The following is a 25,996-nucleotide window of genomic DNA, read 5'->3' on the forward strand; positions in this document are numbered from 1 at the left end:
TCCTTTCCTTCCTTCCTTCCTTCCTTCCTTTCTTTTTTTCTTTCTTTCTTTCTTTCTTCCTTCCCTTCCTTCCTTCCTTCCTTCCTTCCTTCTTTCTTTCTTCCTTCCATCTTTCCTTCCTTCTTTCTTTCTTTCTTTCTTTCTTGCCTTCTTTCTTTCTTAATTACAGCACATATGAATTTATTGAGGGATATATGTCTGATTCCTGTTTTGAATAAAGGAAACTCAGGAGATACTAACTTTTGCAAGATGGATTTGGAAAGGCTTTGACAAATACAGTTCATTACTAGATTCATATTCATTATTAGATATAAAGTCAGAGAACACTTTCATTTTTAGCTACCATAAAATAAAGCACAGAAAATGAATAGATCTGATTTTCTCTGAGCAGTATTTTATATACCATTGGCTTGGTGCAAACAAATTGTATCTGCAATCTGAAAAAGCATTGCATCAAACTGAGATCAATGTTATTCTATGGTGGTGTGCAGAAGTCTGATTTTTTTCTTTCTCAGACCAAGTTGTATGCCAAAAAAATAATTGCTACATTTTGGAGTTGCATATATACATCAGATTACACTTTACCATGCAAGCTAAAGGGTTGGTGAAAAAAAATGGGACTGCATTCGGATGACATCTGAGTGCAGTCTGATTTTCACGGACTGACAAAATGGGGACGATAGAAAAACATTTACTTCTTTCTTCTCCACATCCAAGAAAATCTGATCACAGTCTGATCAGAGCGTGATTAGAGAAATTAGAAAGGAAAAGAAAAAACTCCAAAGTCCAAAAATGGAGTAAAGTTATGGATATTTTATTGAGACAAATAGAGGGTACAGGGGTATACTGTGCTATCATTTATATACAAGCTGGAAAGTTATAGATATAATATATCAATTAGCACAAAACTGTGTCCAATGTTAGTGGTAGAGCAGTAACTGATGCAAACAAAGGAGAACATAATATCTAAATAGAATGGAAACATGCAAGCTGCAATGTTGTTGTTTACTGAAATGGATATCTGTAAGAAAAGTTGGATGTGTTATGCGGAGGCAGATGATGTGTCTGAGGTGTTAAATAAGATCCAATTAATATGAATACAAAATTTTGAGTATGATATAAATATCAGCACATATGTGTGCCGCACAGTAGTGCTAATGCTCAATATGGATCCGTGTTCTTGGGACTATACTTCAAACAGCTATTCAATTAATCCAACACAGCAGTACAAATATATCATAGGATGTTTGATAAGTATGATGGTGGAAAACCTCATTTACAGTGGTTACGGAAAGTATTCAGACCCCTTTAAATTTTTCACTCTTTGTTTCATTGCAGCCATTTGGTAAATTCAAAAAAGTTCATTTTTTTCTCATTAATGTATACTCTGCACCCCATCCTGTCAGAAAAAAACAGAAATGTTTGTAAATGTATTAAATAAGAAAAACTGAAATATCACATGGTCATAAGAATTCAGTCTCTTTGCTTAGTATTGAATAGAAGCACCCTTTTGAGCTAGTACAGCTATGAGTCTTCTTGGGAATGATGTAACAAGTTTTTCACACCTGGATTTGGGCCTCCTCTGCCATTCTTACTTGCAGATCCTCTTCAGTACTGTCAGGTTGGATGGTGAACGTTGGTGGAGAGCCATTTTCAGGTCTCTCCAGAGATGCTCAATTTGGTTTAGGTCAGGTCTCCGGCTGGGCCAGTCAAGAATGGTCACAGATTTGTTTTGAAGCCACTCCTTTGTTATTTTAGCTGTGTGCTTAGGGTCATTGTCTTGTTGGAAGGTGACCCTTTGACCAAGTTTGAGTTCCGGAGCACTCTGGGAGAGGTTTTCTTCCAGGATATCTCTGTACTTGGCCGCATTCATCTCTCCTTCAATTGCAACCAGTCGTCCTGTCCCTGCAACTGAAAAACAACCCCATAGCATGATGCTGCCACCACTATGTTTCACTGTTGGGATTGTATTGGGCAGGTGATGAGCAGTGGTTGTTTTTTTCCACACATACCGCTTAGAATTATCACCAAAAAGTTCTATTTTCGTCTCATCAGAACAAAGAATCTTATTTCTCATAGTCTGGGAGTCCCTCATGTGTTTTTTTGCAAACTCTATTCAGGCTTTCATATATCTTGCACTGAGGTGAGGCTTCCATCGGGCCACTCTGCCATAGACTAGACATCTGGCCTGACTAGTGGAGGGCTTCAGTGATAGTTGACTTTGTGGAACTTTCTCCAATCTCCCTACTGCATCTCTGGAGCTCAGCCAAAGTGATCTTGAAGTTCTTCTTTACCTCTCTCTCCAAGGCTCTTCTCCCACGATTGCTCAGTTTGGCTGGATGTCCAGGTTTTGGAAGAGTTCTGGTGGTCCCAAACTTCTTCCATTTAAGGATTATGGAGGCGACTGTGCTCTTAGTAACCTTGAGTACTGCAGAAATTATTTTGTAACCTTGGCCAGATCTCTGCCTCGCCACAATTCTGTCTCTGAGCTCCTTGGGCAGTTCCTTTGACTTCATGATTCTCATTTGGTCTGACATGCACTGTGAGCTGTGAGGTCTTATATAGACAGGTGTGTGCCTTTCCAAATAAAGTCCTATCAGTTTAATTAAACACAGTTAGACTCCAATGAAGGAGTAGAACCATCTCAAGGAGGATCACAAGGAAATGGGCAGCATGTGACTAAATATGAGTGTCTGAGCAAAGGGTCTGAATACTTTTGACTGTGTGATATTTCAGTTTTTCTTGTTTAATAAAGTTGCAAAAATTTCTATATTTCTGGGGGGGGTTCAAGATGGGATGCAGAGTGTATATTAATGAGAAAAAAATGAACTTTTTTAAATTTATCAAAGGGCTACAATGAAATAAAGAGTGAAAAATTTAAAGGGGTTTGAATATGGTTGTTATAGTGATGAATGAGCACTACTATGCTCGGTGCTCAGTAGTTGTAATGATGAGTGAACACTACTATGCTCGAATTCTTGTTACTCAAGTTGAGCTGGTCAGACTATCAAGATCAAGTAATGAGTATAGCATAAGTCAATGATTGGGCATACTAACTCTCCGCCTACATACAACCAGCCATAACCAGAGCTTTTCTGGGGGAGGGAGAGCGGGGGTTTTGTCTTTTTTTGGACACATTAACAGCAAAAACGTTTTTACCCCCAGTGAGAACCATTCAGAGACTATAAGTGGCTCTCACAGGGGTGCCGGATCCCATCATTCAGTGAAGCGAGCCTGTGCTTTGTGTTTGATGTTTCATGAATGACACATCCGATCACCCGTGATACTCGGCCAAGCACCATAAGTATCCAAGCACCATGATGCTCGATCAAGTATCGAGCAGTGGCAAGCATGCTTACTCATCATTAGTTGTTAAATCTTCTCATAGTTTTAGGACAGCTTTAACAGTTGAAAATCAAACAAAAAAATAAACTAATGCTACAATGTCTAAAAGCAAGTTTTATGTTGTAAAAAAGTCTTTTCTTGTGAGAAAATATGGGGTCCTTTGAATTTGTTTAAGCTGTTTTCGTCACTTTGGATGGGTAAATGGGTTGGTTAACCAGGCAAGTCGTTGTGTAGCAGATAAACTACAGCTTTCCATAAAGTCTCCATGAAGTTACCCTTCTGCTGTAAAAGTTGGAGAACTATCTATAGATAAAGGTTTTATTTTAAAAGATGTGACACATTTATCAAACCTTGTGAAACACATTGATACATTTTGGTGAATACAACACAATCTTTATCAGAACTCCATTCATGATAAATCTCCATTCGGCAATTTCAATCAATATGGATAGCAAAATAGCACATAAAAGAAGGGTTGCAGCTGATGGCATACTTTTGAAACATGTGCCCTGGATACTTGGTGCCAGCCGTAGCTCTAACAAGCAACTGGATATTACCCCTGGTATTCACATACAGTACTAAGAAAAAGAAACAACACCTAGCTACAACTCTGGGCACAAATACTCATATAGTTATATCCATGCACAGTATCCTACTGTTACTTATAGTGATGAGTGAACGTCTCGGTACTATTGTGCACAGTAAGCATATCCAGCATTTTGATGCTCTGGTGTTCGGTACTTGTTTACAGAGTATAATGAAAGCCAATGGGGAATTCAAGTATTTTTCCACAAAATCTTCCGGAAAAATGTCCAAGCTCCCCTTTGAATTAGCAACAAGGGGCACCAAAGGCAATGTTCCTGGACAACCAATGCCTCACAAAAAAAAAATCAAAATCGGGCTATAGCACCAAGTGAGGAATAAGGAGTAAAACTTAACCTTTAATAATAAATATTTAAAATATACATGTACAAAACACCTCAACCATATAAACACACAAGAAACACAACTACCCTGCATAAGGTGCACTGTGCAACAGAATACCTACAATAGGTGGCAACTATATCGCATTACGTAAAGAACTGTGCAGAATTTAGCAAAGATTAGTGTTATCACCCATGAAGTTATTAATATAGTCAAACATACAGTAGACCACCAATATATATTAGTATCTTTATGGGCCCATTAGGGAAATATGCAAAATCACAAATGCTTTCAAGTAGACAGTGGACCAAGTTGATAAGTAATATATGTCCCTCATTCACAAGAAAACAAATATGTACAAAGTAGGAAAGATCACACCTATCCAGGGGTTCCTATTGTCCGTCACAGCAAATTTTGTTAGGCGGAGTCGTAGATAGGCACCAGGATCTGGTATCCAAGTCTATCTCGCCCTAACACGCACAGGCTCCCGCCCTTTCAGGGACGGTCCACATCTATTCCTATTTGCTGTTCCCTTAGATGCCTCACATGCCAACGTTCCTCTTTGACTTTTATTCTACTCAGTAAACATGTACCAAGTATGAAAATGCTCTTTACGCTTACCAAGCACCCATGCACTAAACAATTCACTCATTACTATTACTGATAAAATGGACATACTTGAAAGGATTGATGATATATCTTAACATTCATGATGGGTGAGTGTGCTTAACACTGCTTGGTACTCGATTAAGTGTCTTGTACTTGTGGTGCTTGTTGAAATATCACAGGTACTCGAATGTGTCATTTTTGAACACAAAGCACAGGCTCACTTCATTGAATTATGAGAGCCGGCACCCCAGTGAGAGCCATTTGCAGTCTCTGATTGGCTCTCACTGAGAGTAGAAACAACTACAAATGCCTTTTCCGGTGGTATAGGGTCCCAACAAAACTCCACAGAATGTATGCAGCGGTAGATTCTAAATGTTGGAGATGTGGTGTAGGGGAGGGAGACTTTCTACATATATTTTGGACGTTCAGTTTTGGGGGGGTGTACGGGGAGTGATCAGGCATATGACTGGATGCACGCAAAACCTGGGCCCAGAATTGTTCCTGCTTCAACTACCTGAGTCCTCTGTTCGTGCATATAAAGTGTATCTGTTAAGTTTTCTTGTGATGGCCACCAGGACGTGTATCCCTCTGGGGTGGAGATCTTCTACTCCGCCGAGGTTATTATCGGAGAGTTTACAAGTGCCGCTGGACAGGCGTGGTCTCTGTCGGGTGTATCCCTGCTTCATGTTAGTTTTTGTCTTGGTGTCTTCCCCTCCCCACCCCTTTTCCCTCTGTGTTCCCTTCTCCTATTCTCTGCCCGTTTCTTCTTCCCTGCCAGATTCTTGTCTCTCTTCTTCTATTTTTAGTTTACCCTGGCAATCCCATATTATATAGAAAATTGGGTGAACATGGAGGAGCCAAGGTGTTGTTATTTCCATATACAAAAGTCAGATTGAAGTGAAATTTGCTTATACTGGCTGTAAAGTGTTATATGTAATTTGTTCAGAGTGGAATGTCTCCATGTTTGCTGTTAAATAAAGAATTTAAGGAAAGAGAAAAAGGGAAAAAGAAAAAAAAGAGAGCGTAGAAACAACATTTTCAGATGTAGTGTGTCCTAAAACCACAGCCTCCCCCTGAAATTCTCTGTTTATGGCTGACTGTATGTGGCCAATGATCCGAACTGCCCTATGATTGACTTCCATTATACTAGTTCCTCGAGTTGAGCCCGTCCAAGGCTCTGACTTGCTCAACTTGAATAACGAGCACTCAAGCATCGTAGTGCTCGCCCATCATTAATTAACATCTCATACATTTATTCTGTTCCAAAAGGTAAAAAAAAATCCCTTACAAAATCTGAAAAACAACAATTTTATTTGTATCTATTCATTACAATATATATTTTACTTTAATTTATTTGCATGACTAAACCAGGTTTAGCTTTCTAAATATTTTTTCAAACTTGCAAAAAACAAGTGAATAATATGTTTTAGGGTAATGCATGAAACCCTTCATCTTGCAGGTAGTATGCGCTTAGAGCATGGCTGTGGCGTCTTTAAAGCAATAATACATTATTCACGTGAATACACTCCAGGATGGCTGTCATTGTACCGCATTATTCTAAGTATAGCAAGGAATAGAAAGTAAACTTGACTTTCAGAAAAAACATCATCATCTGATATAATATGACAAGTGACATTTTTAAAGTCTTCTAAAACTTATACTGTGTTTTTGAGAAATATTGACTTGCCTTTAAAAAAAAGTTTTTATTATTATTCTATACTTTTCATTTGCTTTAATGCAATGTCCATAAGATATGTGCTCAGTTAAGTTTGGAAGTTGCACTGAAGTGAATGCCATTATTATTTAGCCTTTTCATGGAAAATTTTAAATAATTGGGGATATGACCTTTGTACTTTGATATTTTCTCAGATATTCAACATTAATAAAACAGAAACAAATATGAAAACCATAGGACATTTTGCTGTAATTTATTATATTTCTTTTTCCTTCACAGCTGGTAAGCAGCCAATGACTCCTGCGATTTCCCCAACAAAAGCGGCGGCACCTTCACTGCCCTCTAAAAAAGGTATTGTACTTTATTGTGTTCTGTGGTATTGTTTGGGTATTTTGCTTTAGTAAAAGACTATTTTTTTGCTTCCTAACTAAAGATTTAACAGAAGGTTTGATTATTCTGAAATATGTATTCATTTTCCTAGTACTTTGTTGTTTCAACAAATGGAAAAAAAGCTAAAACAGACTCATGTTTCGTTGCATACTATACAAGTGATGAAAGAAAAATTATGCCAAAAAGTCGAATAACCTGCTCACTTTTGGATGCTCTAAAGGGCTGTAGACTGAACTACACAAAAGAGAATAGATTCGGTGCTGAAAGATGTTTTGTACCACTAAAATCTTTTCCAAAACAGTCCAGTTGGGTGCTTGCGACTATGGCTATAGGGCGCCCCACTTTATCTCTGTTTCCAGTTACAGTTGGGCTCACAAGTTTACATACCCCAGCAGATTTTCTGCTTTCTTGGCTTTTTTTCCAGAGAATATGAATGATAACACAATTTTTTTTCCCCACTCATGGTTAGTGGTTGGGTGAAGCCATTTATTGTCAAACTACTGTGTTTTCTCTAATGACAATCAAAAACATCCAAATGACCTTGATCAAAAGTTCACATACCCTGGCGATTTTGGCCTGATAACATGCACAGAAGTCGATAAAAATGGGTTTGAATGGCTAATAATGGTAACATCCTCACTTGTGACCTGTTTGCTTGTAATCAGTGTGTGTGCATAAAAGCTGAGTGAGTTTCTGGGATCCAGACAGACTCTTGAATCCTTCATCCAGCCACTGACGTTTCTGGATTGTGAGTCATGTGGAAAGCAAAAGAATTGTCAACGGATCTATGGGAAAAGATAGTTGAACTGTACAAAACGGGAAAGGGATTGATAATGCCAGTCAGCAGTGTTCAATCTGTGATTAACAAATGGAAAATTAGTGGCTCTGTAAAAAGCAAATCACAATCAGATAGAAATGCCAGTAAAAATGTTTGGGATGCAAAGAAAAACCCACAAATAACATCAGCTGAAATACAGGATCGCTGAAAAGTAGTGGTGTGGCTCTTTCAGGATGCACAATAAGGAGGCACTTGAAGAAAAATGGGTTTCATGGTTGAGTCACCAGAAGACAACATTACTGCCCAAAAGCCACAAAGTATCTTGCCTACAATATGCCAAACAGCACAAAAACAAGTCTCCAAACTTCTGAAACAAGTAATTTGGAGTAATGAAACCAAAATAAAAATTTTTGGCCCCAACCATAAACGTTACATTTGGAGAGGTGTTAACAAGGCCTAAGATGTAAGGAACACCATTCCTACTGTAAAGCACGGAGGTCGATTGCTGTTGATGTGGCAATGTGTGAGTTATAAAGGCACAGGAAACTTGGTCAAAGTTGAAGAAAATATGAATGCAGCACATTATCAGAAAATACTGGAGGCAAATTTGGCACTAATTATCCCGGACATTGCGCATGGGACGTACTTGGACACTCCAACATGACAATGATGCAAAACACAAGGCCAAGTCAACCTGTCATTGGCTACAGCAGAACAAAGTGAAGATTCTGGAGTGGCCAACTAGGTCTCCTGACCTCAATATCATTGAGCCACTCTGGGGAGATCTCAAGCGTGCAGTTCATGCAAGAAAGTCCAGGAATTTAAAGAAACTCTGGAATGCTCTACCTCAGCACATCAGACTCTCACCTACCATGGAAAGCTTCAAGAGGAACCTCAGGACCCACCTCTTCCACCAAGCCTACAACCTACAATAGCCCTCAGTCCAGTAGACCACTGCGCAACCAGCGCTGTCCTCACCTATTGTACCATCACCCATTCCCTGTAGACTGTGAGCCCTCGCGAGCAGGGTCCTCTCTCCTCCTTTACCAGTCTGTTTTGTACTGTTAATGATTGTTGTACGTATACCCTCTTTCACTTGTAAAGCGCCATTGAATAAATGGCGCTATAATAATATATAATAATAAAATAATAATAATAAAACTAGAGGCATTTTGCCAAGAAGAATGGACAGCTTTACCATGTGAGAAAATAAAGAGCCTCATCCACAACAACTACCACAAAAGACTTCAAACTGTCATTGATGTTAGAGGGGGCAAAACACGGTATTAAAAATTGGGGTATGTGAACTTTTTTTCAGGGTCATTTGGATGTTTTTGGTTGTCATTGTGATTTAAAAAGAAACACAGTAGTTTGACAATAAATGACTTCACCCAGTTATTACCCATGAGTCGGACAAAAATTGTATGTTATCATTCATATTCTCTGAAAAAAGGCCAAGAAAGCAAAAAATCTGTTGGGGTATGTAAACTTTTGAGAACAACTATATATGGAAGATTATTTCTAGTTTCAAAAACAGGGATTTTTGTGGGACATTTTCTGTGAATATATTCTTGTCATGTCCCCACCGAGTTCGCTCCTGCGATTTCTGCTCCAATCGCCAAGCGACGCCGTGTTCCCGCCATGGATAGTGCCTGTGCTCTGTGGAGCACAGGCTCCACTCATCCACGAGGCTGGGTTTCCCTGGAACCTGCAGTACCACTGGCTGACTGTAGGTTGCGTGTGTCTTCCAGCTGAAGTTGCCATCATTCACCTGCAGCCAATGGGAAGACACCACACCCTTCTTATTCCCCCTCCTGTCATGTGACCACTGCCAGAGCTTGTTTGTATTCCTGGTTCCGTGCTGTTTGTATTTTGATTCCTGTGTGCTGACCTTGCTTGTGTTCTGACTACCCTTCTGCCTGTCAATTATGTACCTCGCTGCCCGATCCGGATTTGACCTCTGCTTCATTTGCTGATTACGTCCTTGCCTCCTGATTCTGTCCCTGTTCTGCAATTCCTGGTTTGACCCTGCCTGATGACTACTCTCCGGACTGCTGCCTTCCACAGGTAGTGATCTCCAGGGCCCTGTGTAATTCCAAATCCCTGTATAGGGGTTAAAGGGTTTCAGGGTTCTGGGGGTCCTGCTTAGTGAGTGGCTTCCCACTAGTCATCCATTACAGCCCGTCTGAGTCTGTGGATCTAGGCAGGCATTACAATTCTTTGCAAAATAAGCTCCTGTTGCCCAATGGTACATTGAAGTTGTTAAAATGAAAAAAGTTGTGTATATAGGTCAATGTCTTTTGTTGTGGCACTTTGGACATGTTTTTGCATCAGATGTGCTGAAGGTGCTTTCAGTCTTCTATTGTTTGCTGGCACTTTTCTATAAGCATTTCTGTAGGACATAAAAAGAGACAAAACAAATTGCACTTTAAATGCGACAAAAATTTAAACCGCAAACATAAATGCTTGTAAAAACTATGATATTAAAAACTTGAATCGTATGTGATATTGTATTTTTAAAATCATTTACAAAAACAGTTTAAAGGACCCCTGGAGAATTTTATTGTTAAAAACTCAAGATATGTAATATCTGTAAATCGCTGCAGTATCTGTTAGTGCTATATACAATATTCAAATAAATAGAAAGAAAAAGTACATATTAAAATAGATGTAGTACCAAACAGTTTATGAGGGTTTTTTTGGAGTAGATCGACTCCAAAAAGCATCAGAAAAATCATATAAGAAAATGAAAGACTTGATTTCTATTGTCCTTTGCGTGCACTGTTTTTGTTTCATGTTTTGAAAACGCCTGTTGGGAAAAATGTACGTCATTTGTTAGAAAAGGATCCTGATTGAATCTATCCCAAACTAAGCTTAAGGCCCCCCTTCACTCGTCCGTGAAAATCATGCATGTTTTTCACGGACGTGTCAAAGGTGCGTATGGTCTTCCGTGTGCCGTTTTTATGGCACAACATGTGTTCTCTGTGTGTTATCCGTGATAACACATGGAGAACGGGAACTTTCTGCTCTCCTGTCCCTAACATTGCTATCCGTGGTGCTGATCTTTGGTCTCCGGTCCTGCCGACTTCCCGCTCCTGTTGCTTCCGGCCCGAAGTGGAGTGAATATTCAATGAGCATATTGAGTGGCGGTCGGAAGCAAGTGACATCAGCAGCAGAGACAGCAGTGCTGGATAAGGTGAGTATAGAAATTAAATTTTTTTACAAACACGTGTGTTTTCTCCGGTGCATGTCACACGGATCACATCCATGAGGTCCGTGTGCGGGCCGTGTAACACCCGTGATGCCGGAGAAAAACGGACAAGTCTATGTGTGAAGCACACGGGCACACATATGCTCCACACCTACACACGGTCCATAGCAAAACATGAACGTGTGCACAGACCCATTGAATTTAATGGGTCTACGTGTGCCCGTGTCTCCGGCACGTGAGGAAATTGACCAAACACATACCGGAGACACGGACGTGCGAAGGGGGCCTAAGGAAAACTCTTCCAGAACTCTTCCAATTTGCTGGAGGAACTGTTTCAGAAAACAAATAAAAAAAACTCCTGTAAAAATTGCCCAATGAAGAAGCATTTACTGAAGCAGTGTCCACCAAAAAACCTGTTTTTGACCATTTCAAAAAAGCTCTGTGTGCACATACCTGTAAGGATTCCCACTAGACATTTGATTAAGATGTAAGTCTGCTGCTATCTGAGATGCAAATCTTTTACTGTTGTTACCACACCACTGACCACTATTGGTAGCTGGCCAGAAAATCTTGATCCTGTACATATCAGTGGTTTTTTCGCACATTTAATTGATCTTCAGAGTCTTCAGTGTTCTACTACGCATGTAACGCTCAGCTTTGAAAATGTTACCCTAAGAAGGGCGCACAAGCATGGACACCACTGATCTGCACAGCCATGCTGATTTCTAGCCGGTTCCTGATAAAAGAGGCAAAGTCAAAATCAATCAACAGACGAGGGAGTAGGGACCGTATTGTCAGGTGGGGCAGGGCTGCTTTTGTTTTCTAAGTGTGTGTGCCTACATAATTTGTGGGTGAATGTACTTTTACTGGTGTTTTCATGTATAGCAAAAATTTAGAATGTAGATTTCATATTGACTCAAAGCAGGCAAAATTTCAATAAGTGCATTCCCCCACCCATCGCACTGAACAACTTTGCATAACACATATTCAATTGAAATACTATGTCCCAAGAATGACAAAAGTATATTAGGAGTGATACCTTTATAGACTAACCAGAAAAATTATATTAGCAAGCTTTCAGAGCACAAAGGCTCCTTCTTCAGGCAATATTGAACACACGTTGTGCCATAAAAACGGCACACGGAAGATCATATGCACCTTTGACACGTCCGTGAAAAACGTGCGTGATTTTCACGGACGTGTGAAGGGGGCCTTAAGCTTAATTTGGGGCAGATTCAATCAGGGTCCTTTTCTAAGAAGTGACATGCATTTTTCCCAACAGGCGTTTTCAAAACATGAAACAAAAACAGTGCACTCAAAGGACAATATTACCCTGTATTGCACATCATAACCCATATTAAGTGAATTTATCAAGATTTAGGCAATGGAATGACAATATAAAGATACCAATGAGTTCAATTTTCACGCAACTACATGCACATATAAACGGTTAAGGTTGTCAAACTTACTACCAGATCCCCTTTAAGACATGCAAGGATTTTTACATTCACTTTTATTTTGGAATTGGAGTGTTAATAATCACAAATTGCTTTACATATTTTTTTTGAGACAGAAGTCCTTTCTTCTAATCAGTCTAATGAAGAGTTAGTCTCATTAAAGTAAGATATTTATCAGACCCATTAAGTTTTCTCTTCTGTTGATTGAACTAATTTGAATGTAATGAGGTCAAAATATGTCAAAAAGATTCCAACAAAAATCGAGAGGACTCCAGGAACTAACAAGCTATTGGCAAACAGATGCATTAACTCATGAACTGTTAGAAAGGAAAGCAATGGGAAATACTTAAAATATATCAAAACTGTGGATGGAATAAGCCATCAGATTGGTGGGGGTTTGACAAAACTCAGCTGTTAGCTGAAGACTGCAACTATTCAATGAACATTAAACTGTGCATTATCACTTAAAATGCCCATTTTTGGATCAAATTGCAAGCACACAGTATTTAATCGAGCATTAGGGCGTTCGATCAAATAACAAGCAGTGTCAAGTATCATTTTGTGCTGGAGTGCGTGGGTTACAGAAAAGCAGCTTCTTTCACTGATTTGGACCACCTACTGAAGCCAGGGATTTCCTCAGCTGAGTACAGGGACTCCTCCCTCTGCTGGACTATTAGAGTTGAAGAGCTGAAGAACTCCCGGCAGAGTTTCAAAGCAGAGTGACAGGGCAGAGTGGCAGAGTAGAATGACAGGGCAGAGTGGCAGAGCAGAGTGACAGGGCAGGGTGGCACGTCAGAGAAAAAGGGCAGATTTGCAGGGCAGAGTGGCAGGGTAGAGCAAAATGGCAGGGAAGAGTGACAGAGAGACAGGGCAGAGTGGCAGGGCAGGGTGACAGGGCAGGGTGACACGTCAGAGAAAAAGGTCAGATTTGCAGGGCAGAGTGGCAGGGTAAAGCAAAATGGCAGGGAAGAGTGACAGAGAGACAGGGCAGAGTGGCAGGGCAGGGTGACAGGGCAGGGTGACACGTCAGAGAAAAAGGTCAGATTTGCAGGGCAGAGTGGCAGGGTAAAGCAAAATGGCAGGGAAGAGTGACAGAGAGACAGGGCAGAGTGGCAGGGCAGGGTGACAGGGCAGGGTGACACGTCAGAGAAAAAGGGCAGATTTGCAGGGCAGAGTGGCAGGGTAAAGCAAAATGGCAGGGAAGAGTGACAGAGAGACAGGGCAGAGTGGCAGTCTTTCAGGACAGAGCACAGTGACAGAGCAGAGTGATTTACTCAGCTGAATGCAGGGACTCCTCCCTCAGCTGAACACAGAGCTGAAGAGCTGAAGGACTCCCATCTTTGTTCTTTTTCGATCTCTCTCTCTCTCCTTTTTCTATCTCTTACATCTGACTGTCTCTGCTCTGCTACATCTGACCGTCTCATTCAGATGTAGCAGAGCTGAGACGGTTAGACGCAACATCTGTCTTCTACATAGGACCATTTCTCTTATCTTACATTTGACTGTCTCAGCTTTGCTACATCTGTGTGAGACTGTCAGATGTAGCAGAGCAGCGATGGTCAGAGATGCTACATCTGTCTTTGCTCTGCTATATCTGACACACAGATGTAGCTGAGCTGAAATGGTCAGAGATGCTACATCAGATGTGACAAGGCAGAGTGTAAGGGCAAAGTGGAGGCCAGAGTTACAAGGCAGAGCAGTACACAGGCCAGAGTGGCAGGGCAGAGTGACAGGGCAGAGTGACAGGGCAGAGTGACAGGTCAAAGAATTAAGGCAGAGTATCAGGGGAGAGTGTCAGGGCAGAGTGACAGGGCAGAGTGGCAGGACAGAGCAGAATGGTAGAACAGAGAGGCAGAGTAGCAGGGCGGTGCAGAATGACATCACAGAGTGACAAGACAGAGTGGCACAGCAGAGTGACAGGGCAGAGTAGAGTGACAGGGCAGATTGTTAGAACAGAATGGTGGGCAGAGTGATGGCCCTGAGTGATGGGGCAGAGTGACAGGGCAGAGTGACACGGAAGAGCCCAATAACAGGGCAGAGTAACAGGACAGAGTGGCAAGGCAGAGCACAGTAACAGATTAGAGATGGTCAGAGATGCTACATCAGATGTGGCAAGGCAGAGTGGAGTGAAGAGTGACAGGATAGAGCAGTGCATAGGGCAGCTTGACAGGTGAGAGTGTCAGGACAGAGTGGCAAGGTAGAGTGGTAGGGTAGAGTGGCAGAGCAGAGTCACAGGGCAGGGTAGCAGGGTAAAATGGCAGAGCAGAGTCACATAGCAGGATGTAAGGTCAGAGAAAAAGGGTAAAGTGGCAGGGCAGTGTGGCAGAGCAGAGCAGAATGGCAGCAGAATGGCAACACAATGGCATGGCAGAATGACGGGGCAGGGTGTCAGGGGAGTGTGGCAAGGCAAAGCAGAGTAGCAGAGCAGATTGACAGGACAGAGTGGCAGGGCAGAGCAGAGTAGTAGGGAAGGACAGCGTGGCAGGGCAGAGTGACAGAGAGACAGGGCAATGCGGCAGAGTTGCAGGACACAGCACAGAATAGAAGACTGAAATACAGAGTATCAAGGTAGAGCAGAGAAACAGATCAGAGTGACAGAGCAGAATGGCAGAGCAGAGCAGAGTTGCAGGGGAGAATGTCTGTGCAGAGTGATACGGTAGAGTGGCAGGGCATAGTGGCATGGCAAAGCAGAGTGACAGGGTAGAGTGACAAGGCAGAATGTCATGGAAGAGTAACAGAGCAGAGTGACATATCAGAGAGGATGAGCAGCATGACAGGGCAGATTTAAAGGGCAGAATGGCAGGGCAGAGAGACAGGGCAAAGTGACAGGGAAGAGTGGCAGGGCAGAGAGACAGGGCATAGTGGCAGGACAAAGCAGAGTCAGAGTAGTGTGACAAGTGAGAGTAGCAGGGAAGAGCAGATTGACATGAAAGAACAAAGTAACATGGCAGAATGGCACAGCAGAGTGGCAGAGTAGAGTGACATGACAGATTAACATTCAGATTGACAGGGAAGAGTGGCAAGGCAGAGTGACAGAGCATAGTGAAAAGGTTGAGTGACAGAACAGAGTGGAAGGGCAGAGTAGCGCATACTTTTGACCAGTATGGTATATGGATTGTAAAATAGTCCTGCATTAACTTGGCATTCCAAGAATTTACCGTTTTATTTCTTTACATAGGACCTGCTGCTATTATTCCCTTACTTAATTTTGCCCTAACCTCTTATCAGTAACGCTTGTGCCATCTTATTTTTACTTTTTAGTTTTTTTATGCGACATTTGTATTTCTTTTATTTTTCCTGATTCTTTCTGCACAGTCTACATGTCACGCGTATCTATACTATACAAGAGGTTATTTTTGATAATACCAGCCAAATTGGTTGTTCTTATAAATCTCTTTCTTGGAATAAATACTCTGGAGGTAGATTGAAACAAGCTAGTAATAAACGTCATTTGAAAACATTTCTTCTGTAGTATTCTGCTATTTTACCTCTGTGTCAGGCTGTGAATTAAAATCAGAGAGCATGCAATCATCTCACAGACAGTATGTCACTTAAACACAGTGCGGCTAAAAAAAACACACTCCATAACTGAATGCTTGAAAAGACAACGATCTGAGAAACATATTGAGAAGCCAACTGTGCAATCAGTAGCAAACAGCGTGTTTACTCATCTCTTCATTAACTGGGATGCTTCAGAATTTGAGTTGTGAATATACTGCTGAGGATCCTTACATCTCCAGACATGACATGACTTCCCAATTGCCTCCAGTTTCCATTGGTGCACATAGCTATTCTAAATCTAGTATTAGTTATTAAGGTATTCAGTGAAGGAATGAACAATTTAGGGATTTTCTCATCTCAGAAACTCATGGCTTAAATGAGAATAACAGCAGTGCCAGCCGTAGGAGTTTGCGAGAACAACTGAGCCCAACTGAGCTGCACTGTTCCCATAACTCCTCTACCAGTGGTTGGAAAATATCAAAGCGGTATAGCCCAGTAGGCTATACTATTTCTTTAACTCCTGACTTAAAGAAATATCATGTAAAGCACGTCTCAAGAAATCCAGATCTGCTGCACTTTTTGCTAGTCAAGCTTTCCATTTAGAACATGGACGGCCATATGTTTGAATTTTTTTAAACACAATACTACAATTTTCCTGGCTGTGACTCCCGCTTCTGACCTTACCTGGAAGGCCACCTGTTAAAATGTATTTTCCCTGATGACAGGACCCTCTAAAAATCTAGTGCAGTGTAGAATCAAACAATTAAGCTATATGATATGAGTTATTGTAGATTAATTTTATGTCTTAGGTAATAATGGGTAAGTGTGCTCGCTACTGCTAGATTCTCAAACGAGCATCAGGGTGCCCGGCACCTTGACTCCCCAGTCTCTGAATGACTTTCATTGGGGGAAAAACAATGTTTTTGGATATAGTGTGTCCAAAAAAACCTCCCTCTCTCCCCCAAAAATACTCTGTTTATGGTTGACTGTATATGGGAGTTGCTAGGAGTGCCATCAATTTTTTTTGTCTAGATTATGGATTGATGCCCTCTGACTGTGCACCCCTCCCTCATTAGCCTCAGGGGAATTATTCTCTAGTAGCAGGTTCCTACATTCCCATACACAGGAGGTTTTTAACCCAGAGAGAGGCGTTAGAGTAAGTACCCAGTATACGAGATATGCCTTGATGTGGCTACTGGGAAGATATAGAAATGGCCATTATTGTATGCTAAATATCTAATTTGTTTTCTAGATTTAAGCAGCAATGCATGGCTATATTCTTACATTCATGGTTTGCATGCTTTAGCATTTCAGAGTGCAACTGTCGTTTTTTGTTATTGTTTGCATGTGGGCAGAGAGCCAAACTGCCCAATCATTGACTTCCAATATACTCGTTACTCGAGTTGAGCCCATTCAAATGTCTGACCATCTCGACTCAAGTAACAGTCACTTGAGCATTGTTGTAATCACTCATCATTGCGAGTACCGAACACTCAATCTGCAACATCAAAAACTCACCAAATAACTATCTTGAGAACATAGTCTTGGAAAGATATAACATCCAATGGGGAATGCCACATGTATTTCCTGAATAAATCAAAGATCCATTCAATATATTAAGGAGACATATGGAAGGACAACTACCATGGAGTACTTGCTATTTTGTGTGAAACAATAACATAAGCCTAAAGACTCACCTTATTAATATTTCAACTGACCAATGTCACAAACTTTCATTTTGCCATCATCAAACTGTTAAAAGTCCTAGCCATTTACTTAAGCATTCAAATTGCGTATACCTTAGTAATGAAATGTTAAATATATGTTATCTACATTTTAAGCAACACATTTGTATGCAGCCTAAAAGCTTCCAGCAGGGTGTGAGACTTAATGATTAGTTAAAATGCAGGTAATTAGAATGCAGCATGACTTGATGGAGCACAAACTTGTCAAACATGTAAAAAAAGCAAGATTTGGCGATAATAATCCTTGTCAACTATATCTTACAGGTTTGCTTTTCTTCCCCTGTAATATTGAACCCTTGAGGCTAATCAAGGAGAATTCAATTTTTTAGAGTAAACATGACAAGTGTAACAGCCAAGTGATACATTGTGTAACACATTTTTACTTAACTGGAATCCCTATAAAGTCTTTACTCAAACCGGATAACCAGCAATGCATCTTTCCATCATCGTACACGTATGTCAAGATCTTAACTCTGCCTGTCGACCGCCCCTTTCACCACTACTCCATTCAATGACCATTAATAGTGTATGAAATGGTATACGACTTTTTTATTCTTTTCCTGCATTACGTGAATAGAATTGCAAACTTTTACAAATTCAAAACTGTTTAGAAATTTGACCGAAATTCAGTTAGTCATAGATGGATCCAATCATCTCTATTGCAGAGATTTCTGCAACACAATTTACAGCACATGAAATCCCCATTCTCCCGCATGATTTTTAGTGATGCAGGAGCAGTACAATGCTCAGTGCTTAGTACTCAAAATGATTGGACACTACAATTCTTGGGTGCTCTTTAATCGAGTTAAGCAGGTCAGATATTTGGATGGGCTCAACTTAAGTAACGAGTATAGTGGGAGTCAGTGATTGGCCAGTTTGGCTTTCTGCCCACATACAGCCAGTAATAAACAGAGCATTTCAAGGGGTGGAAGAGCAGACACACTACATTTGAAAGCATTGTTTTAGCTCCCAGTAAGAGACATTCACGGAAAGATCAAATGACTGTAGATTTTCACGTCGGAGAGAATCAGGTTGATTATGCTAACGACACGCCAATCAAACTCTGATAAAAGTATGATCTGAGAGTTAATATAGTGTTCTGTGATTCCTTCATAAGAATCTGAGCACACTGTGAAGAAAAGATTGAGATAAAAAATTCTCCATGTTCTTGTTACGTCCCCGCCGGAGTCTGCTCCGGTGACTTCTGCTCTGATCGCCAGGCGATGCCGTGTTCCTGCCGTGGATGGTGCTGGTGATGGGAGAGAAGTCGATGCCAGCGGCACCATTGGGCGCAGGCTCCGATCATCCACTGGGCTGGGTTAGCTTGGGATCTGCAGTATCGCTGGCTGACTGTGGGTGGCATGTGTCTTCCAGCTGAAGTTGCCAGCGTTCAGCTACAGCCAATGGGAAGACACCACACCCTTCTTATTTCCCCTCCTGTCACATGATTACTGCCAGATATAGTTCTGATTTTCCTGGCTCCTGTTACGTCCTATTCTGTTGGTGATTCCTGTGTTGACTTCTGCGTGTTTTTGACTACCCTTCTGCCTACTGCTTTTGTACCTGGCTGCCCGACCCGGATCTGACCTCTGCTACGTTTCCTGACTACGTCACTGCCTGCCGATTCTGTCCCTGTTCTGCAATTCCTGGTTTGACCCTGCCTGACTACTACTCTCATCGGACTGCAGCCTTCCACAGTTAGTGATCTCCAGGGTCCTGTGTAATTCCAAATCCCTGTATAGGGGTTAAAGGGTTTCAGGGTTCTTGGGGTCCTACTTGGTGAGTGGCTTCCCTCTAGCCTCCCCTTTACAGCCCATCTGAATCTGTGGATCCAGGCAGGCATTACAGTTCTCCATTATGTGAATCTGTGGAAATCGGACTGCACTCAGATGACATCTGTGTGCAGTCTAGTGTTTTCTATGCACCCATGAACTTAAATGGGTGAGACTCATCCAATTTCAAAGTGAAATCACAGCATATTGTGATTTTTTTTTTTTCACTGACACATTCTATCAGTGAAAAAAATTGGACATCAGCACTGCCACTTTCAATAATATTGGGCCGATTGCAGTCCGATAAAACATCGGATAGTACTCGTCCGATTTATACACCCATGTGACACTGGCCTAAGTTAGCCCTTCTTGCTTGGCACTGCTCAGTACTTCATTGAGCATCAGAGAGCAAGAGTATTCACAGTGTATTGTGGGTGCTCTTATGTGTCTTCCATGAAACAATGACCACAAAGCACAGGGTTGCTTCACTGCATGATGTATGCAGGTACCACAGGGAAAGCCATTCCCACTCTATGAATGGCTGTCACTGCAGTTAAAACAACATTTTAAAATGTAGTGTGTCAAAAGAAAAAACAAAAACAAAACAAAAAATGGCCTCCCTTCCCACGGTAATTATCTGTTTATGGCTGGCTGTATGTGGGCAGAGAGCTGAATTGCCTAATTATGGATTTCCATTATACTCGAGTTTAGCCCGACCGAGCATCTGACATGCTAAGTTCGAGCGCTGAGCACCTGAGCATTTTAGTGGTTGCCCATCTCTAATTAGTAATAGTGATAATTGAGCACTACCATACTCATAATGATGAGTGAACACTATGATGTTCGAGTGCTCTTTACACAAGACGAGCATTTACACAAGTCGAGCATGTCAGATGCTTGGACAGGCTCAACTCAAGAAATGAGTATAATGTAAGTCAATGATTTGGCAGTTTGACTCTTCATCCATATACAGCCAGCCATAAACAGAGCATTTCCAGGGGATGGAGGGTGAATTTGTTTTTGGACACAATGCATCAAAATATGTTGTTTGTACTGCCAGTGAGAGCATTGGGGTACTGACTCACAACATTTACTTAAGTGAGCTGGCGCTTTGTGTTCAATGTTTCACAAACAACACATCCGAGCACCTGTGATACTTGGCCAAGCACCAAGCACCCTGATGCTCAATCAAGTATCTAGCAGCGGGGAACATGATCACTCATAATTAATTAGTATGCTTTATATATTATTATTACCTGTGAACCTCTTAAATCGCAGTGTCAAAATGTGACAGAGAAATTTAAATCCCTACCGCGGTAAATCTTCATTCACCCGGCCCCATTAGCGGCGCTGTGACATGAACACTGTAAGCCGATGGTTGCCATGCTAGCACACGATCATGTGATGATTCCTGTAGCTCACATGACTCATTTCCTATTTCACACGTCCGAGTACTGTCAGTAATAAATGGTGAGTATATCTGGTGATCACAGTTGTGTAGCTTTGATCAACAGAAATGAATGAGCGATCAGACTGCTGATCCTTATAGTGCCCTTGGGGGACTAGTAAAATAAAAAAAAGTAAAAAAAAGTTTTAAAAAATTAAAACAAAATTAAAAAACCTAAAGGTTCAAATCACCCCCTTTGCCACATTGAAAATGTAATGGTTAAAAAATAAACAATATACACCTATTTGGTATTGCCACATTCAGAAATGCCTGATCTATCAAAATATAAAATCAATTAATCTGATAAGTAAATGGTGTAGTGACCAAAAAATTGCAAATACCAATTGCATTTTGCGCACCGCACATTTTGCGCAAAATGCCATAAGAGGCGATCAAAACATAGCATCTGTGCAAAAATGGTACCATTAAAACATCAGTTTGAGATGCAAAAAATAAGCCATCACTGAGCCATAGATCGTAAGAAATGAGAACGCCACGGGTTGCAGAAAATGGCACGTTTTGCGCCATTTACCGCGGCCACTTTATTTGGACAAAATTCAGAATTTTTTTACCCCCTAAGATAAATGTTAAGCTATACATGTTTAGTGTCTACGCACTCGTACCAACCTGAGGCATCACACTGCCATATCAGTTTTACCATATAGTGAACACGTTGAAAAATCCCAAAAACAATCACGAAATCACACTTTTTTTGTTATGTTTTAGCACTTTAAAATTACAACTCGTTCTGCAAAAAATAAACCCTCACATGGCAAGATTGATGGAAAAATAAAAAAGTTACAGCTCTCGGAAGAAGGGGAGCAAAAAAAAAAAATACACAAAAATAAAAAATGGAAAATTGGCCGAGGTGAAGTGATTGATTTTTTTTTTTTATACAGACAATGGTAGAATAAAAGTTGTTTAAAATAATAATTTTCTTCCTCAATCTAATATATAAAGCTGAGTATATGTATGTGTGACGCCCCAGAGAAGCCGATCCTGTTCATGGACGCCACAGTGCTTGTTCAATATGGCAACAGGTAATGTCAGTTTTTATATGTCGTGATGCCACTCACGGCTTGCGGTCAGGGATGTGAATGACCGCCGCTGTAGATTTTACAAGCATCTGGGGATGATGGGGTCTGTAGCCAGATGATGTAGCCTCCCATGAGTGAGGCAGGCCCCAGGGGCTTGAGTGAGCAGGGTATCGGGTCCCGGAATAACACAGGCTGAGTCCAAAAGTCTTTTAACTGGTTATTACTCATTCAACATGTTGCGGTGAGCTGACCCGGGTGTTGCTGCGATAAACCAGGTAGGACCAGAGTTCCTTCGGGCCAGTCTGAAGGTAAATTGTTAGCTCGCCTTCCCAGTTCTCTGTGTTCGGATACCCCCCTGACGTGAAGTACCATGGGGGTCTAACAAGGGAGTCGCAGCTGCCTTTTCTCCCCTGTGTGTGACCCGTTTGCCGGCAGCGTAGACCAAGTGAGATGACTCCAGGCTCTGTCCCCTTATGGGTCCCTACGTTGCTGCTGAGGCTCGGACTCTGTAAGGTTGGTGAGGTACTTGTAGTCCCCCTCACCGGCAGGTTTAGCAGATAGTTAAACTGAAGTCTGCTCTAGGGACCTGTCCCCGTACGTGCCTAATCACCAGGAACACCTTCTCTGTTTCACCAAGTGACTGTTCTCCCCCGTCAATGGTTACTACAGTGTCTAGGCAGGTGTCAGCGCGCGGGTCTGCCGTACAACCGCCGCCTTGCACCCCCCAGATGCGACCTTCTCCATCTCTGCCTGACAGCCTACCAGCCTTCTAGCTCCCAGCCCCTCCGCTCCACCCCCTAGAAAAGATTTGAAAGCTAGCCCCCTCCGGAGACTGCCCAAGGGTCCCATCTCCTGGTGTGGGAGACCTGGTTGCTATATGTCTGTGTGTACACACCTCATTCTGGCCCTCAGGATTACCTGGAAGTACTGTCCCAGCATGGCTGCAGTACTCAGTGGCGCCTGACCGGGTTAGGGGCGCCACATATGTGTCTACGTGTGTACGTGTGTGTGTGTCTGCTAAAGGAATCCACACAGTCACATTTACAATCACAAAATTTTGTACAGACACCCCATTTGACTCAGGGAACGTCATAGACTGGTTTGCTTCCAGTTTATATGTTGTACCCTTTCCAACATCCAAAGTTTTTCCTTATGTCTAATTCATATACAGGAAAGGGGATGCCTTGAAAACTTTATACAGACTTTTTAAATCTGACAACAAATCTGCCAATGTCACCAATAAGATTAAACTATAATTTGAAAGCCCTGACTAATACAACCTGTGGGATTGTACTGGTTGCATTAACCAATTATGCAATATTCAGCCCTGACAGCATATTCAGGGTGACTCTTCGACTGGTCAGTCACTTTTGATTATTTTAAAAAACCAAAATGATGAAGCATATATTCTAAATATTAGATAATACATGTTTACAAACCATAATAATTTAGTTTTTGATTGTGCAGATGATGCTTTCATCAAGCTAGTTACATATCACAAGAACATACTATATAATTACTTTTTTTAACAATCCACTTGCAGAAAACTGTTGCAGTATTTTCCCCATATCTTCTTCTATATGTAGGAAAAGCTAGAAAAAGGGCTATATTGACTACGAAAAAGTTTCAATTAACTCATACACTTTTCTTTTAAATTCGCTGCAGGACGAGTAAAGAAATGTATTAAGTAAAAAGAACAGCTGATGTTAAACATCCAGCTAACACATCCTAGCAGGTGGTGTAATTGGAGTTCTGCTTTAATGCTCTGAAAGTCTTTTAAAAAATCAGCTTGGTTTCTAATATCCCAGCGGTGCCTAGAATGTGCCCAAATGTTCGCGCTCTTTGGTAGCTGACATTGGAGGTGTCCTTGTGTTTGTTCACACACATATGCACAATGAACACCAATTGGCTTCACAGTTGGATCATTGTTTTCCCTGTTTACAGCATAAGGTAAAGTCAAAGCAAAAATAATTATGAAAACCTTCTGGATATGCCCCTGTCAATGGGCCAATGTGACTAAATGGATGCTGTTATTTTGTACTTTTCTGTCCCATTTATGAATACGGTATGTGAAACATTGTGTGTCAAATGGAGATTATTTTACATATAAATAAATGACACATAATTCAGCATAATTTATAACAATCAGTCAGTGAGTTCATTTTGAGGAGAGTTTATATCTAGGGATGATCGACTATCACAAATATTCGGCAATATCCGGCTTCGCGAATATTCGACGAATAGGTCGCCGCTATGCGAATATTCAATGCGCAATGTAAGTCTATGGGAAGCCTGAATAGTTGCTCTTCGGCAACTATTCGGGTTTCCCATAGATTTACATTACACATCGAATATTCGCAAATAGTCGAATAGTGGCGACCTATTTGTTGAATATGGGCGTAGCCAAATATTTGAGGTATTCGATCATCCCTATTTATATCATATATTCCTTCTTCTGAGCTCCTCTCCGCTAACTTAAAACAACAAAGTTAAGATCATCCTTCATGTGGTCATAAATCAGCTGAGAAAAAAGTTGTCTTTAAAGTTGTCAATTTCTTTTTAATATATCTAGTAGAAGACAGAGCGGACTATGATTATAGTGAATGTTTTAATTTATTGGATACTATTCATATTGATTTTTTTTTATACAGACAATGGTAGAATAAAAGTTGTTCAACATAATTTTCTCCCTCAATCTAATATATAAAGCTGTGTATGTATGTATGTAAGTATGTGCGTGGTTGTGTGTGTGTGTATGTGTATGTATGTGTGTCTGTGTGTGTGTGTGTGTATGTGTGTGTTTGTGTGTGTGTGTGTGTGTGTATCCGCTGAAGGAATCTGCACCGTCGTATTTACCATCACGAAAATTTGCACAGCCACCTCATGTGACTCAGGAACATCATACGCTATGTTCTGAGGGGTATATTTAATTCCGCGCTTTATAGTCATCCACCAAAAAACCTGCTTACATGAAAGTCAATGGAGCTGGGAGCTACAGATCATTAATTGGAGCTGTGATTGGGTTGATATAGGCAACAAAGGAAATTCTTAGTATAGGAAGCTTATGTGTGAGGTAATATGTCAGTGGAGAGACGGATGGAGAGAAAGAGACAGATAGACAGAGACAATCAGAGAGCGAACCAGAAAGATAGAGAGATAGAAACAGACAGGGAAAGAGACAGAGACAAAGAGACAGACAGACAGAAATGTACAGAGAGACAGAGAGAGAGACAGAAAGACAGAGAGAGAGATACACACAGAGAACGACACAGAGAGCCAGACAGAGAGAGAGAAATAAAGAGACAGAGAGAAAGAGACAGAAAGGGAGACTTACAGACAGAGGAGAGAGACAGACAGACAAAGAGGAGACAGGGAGAGTGAGAGGGTGGGAGTGAGAGAGTGGGAGAGAGGGAGAGTGGGAGACAGACAGAGAGACACTTAGTTACTATCCCGAGCAATGCCAGGTACTAAAGCTAGTAGCCTAATATATTTCTTTTCTGATATAAGTAAGGCTATGTTAATGATGGATTTTAGTCTACTGTTAATGGCTCCATTGAAGAATTACATATGAAGCCATTGGAAACATGAATCAGACAGACTCAATGACAGAACCATTGAATTTAAAGATGAAGACAGGGTCACATTATACTGTGTCAGATGTTTTTCTTGGCATTATCCATCTATTTGAGGCTTAGACCAATATGTAGCCTAAAGCGGGCTTTACACGCTGCGACATCGCTAATGCGGAGTCGTTGGGGTCACGGAATTTGTGACGCACATCCGGCCGCATTAGCGATGCCGTTGCGTGTGACACCGATAAGCGATTTTGCATCGTTGCAAAAACGTGCAAAATCGCTAATCGGCGACACGGGGGTCCATTCTCAAAAATCGTTACTGCAGCAGTAACGAAGTTGTTCCTCGTTCCTGCGGCAGCACACATCGCTGCGTGTGACGCCGCAGGAATGAGGAAGCTCCCCTTACCTGCCTCCCGGCCGCTATGAGGAAGGAAGGAGGTGGGCGGGATGTTACGTCCCGCTCATCTCCGCCCCTCCGCTGCTATTGGGCGGCGGTTCAGTGATGCTTCAGTGACGTCGCTGTGATGCCG

At 41.4% G+C, this 25,996-nt stretch overlaps 1 protein-coding gene across 50 annotated transcripts in view; it reads left to right on the forward strand.

Annotated features, from left to right (window-relative positions):
* Positions 1-25,996, forward strand: part of TRDN (triadin) — a 1,152,170-nt gene that overhangs the window by 395,004 nt on the left and 731,170 nt on the right. For all 50 annotated transcript variants that reach the window (XM_075339946.1, XM_075339974.1, XM_075339964.1 and 47 more), the window contains one exon: positions 6,833-6,904. In XM_075339946.1, coding sequence (XP_075196061.1) covers positions 6,833-6,904 — 72 coding nt within the window. The remainder of the gene's footprint in view (positions 1-6,832; positions 6,905-25,996) is intronic.

This window comes from Anomaloglossus baeobatrachus, chromosome 3 (genome assembly GCF_048569485.1).
Source record: "Anomaloglossus baeobatrachus isolate aAnoBae1 chromosome 3, aAnoBae1.hap1, whole genome shotgun sequence".
NCBI classification, from domain to species: Eukaryota; Metazoa; Chordata; class Amphibia; order Anura; family Aromobatidae; genus Anomaloglossus; species Anomaloglossus baeobatrachus.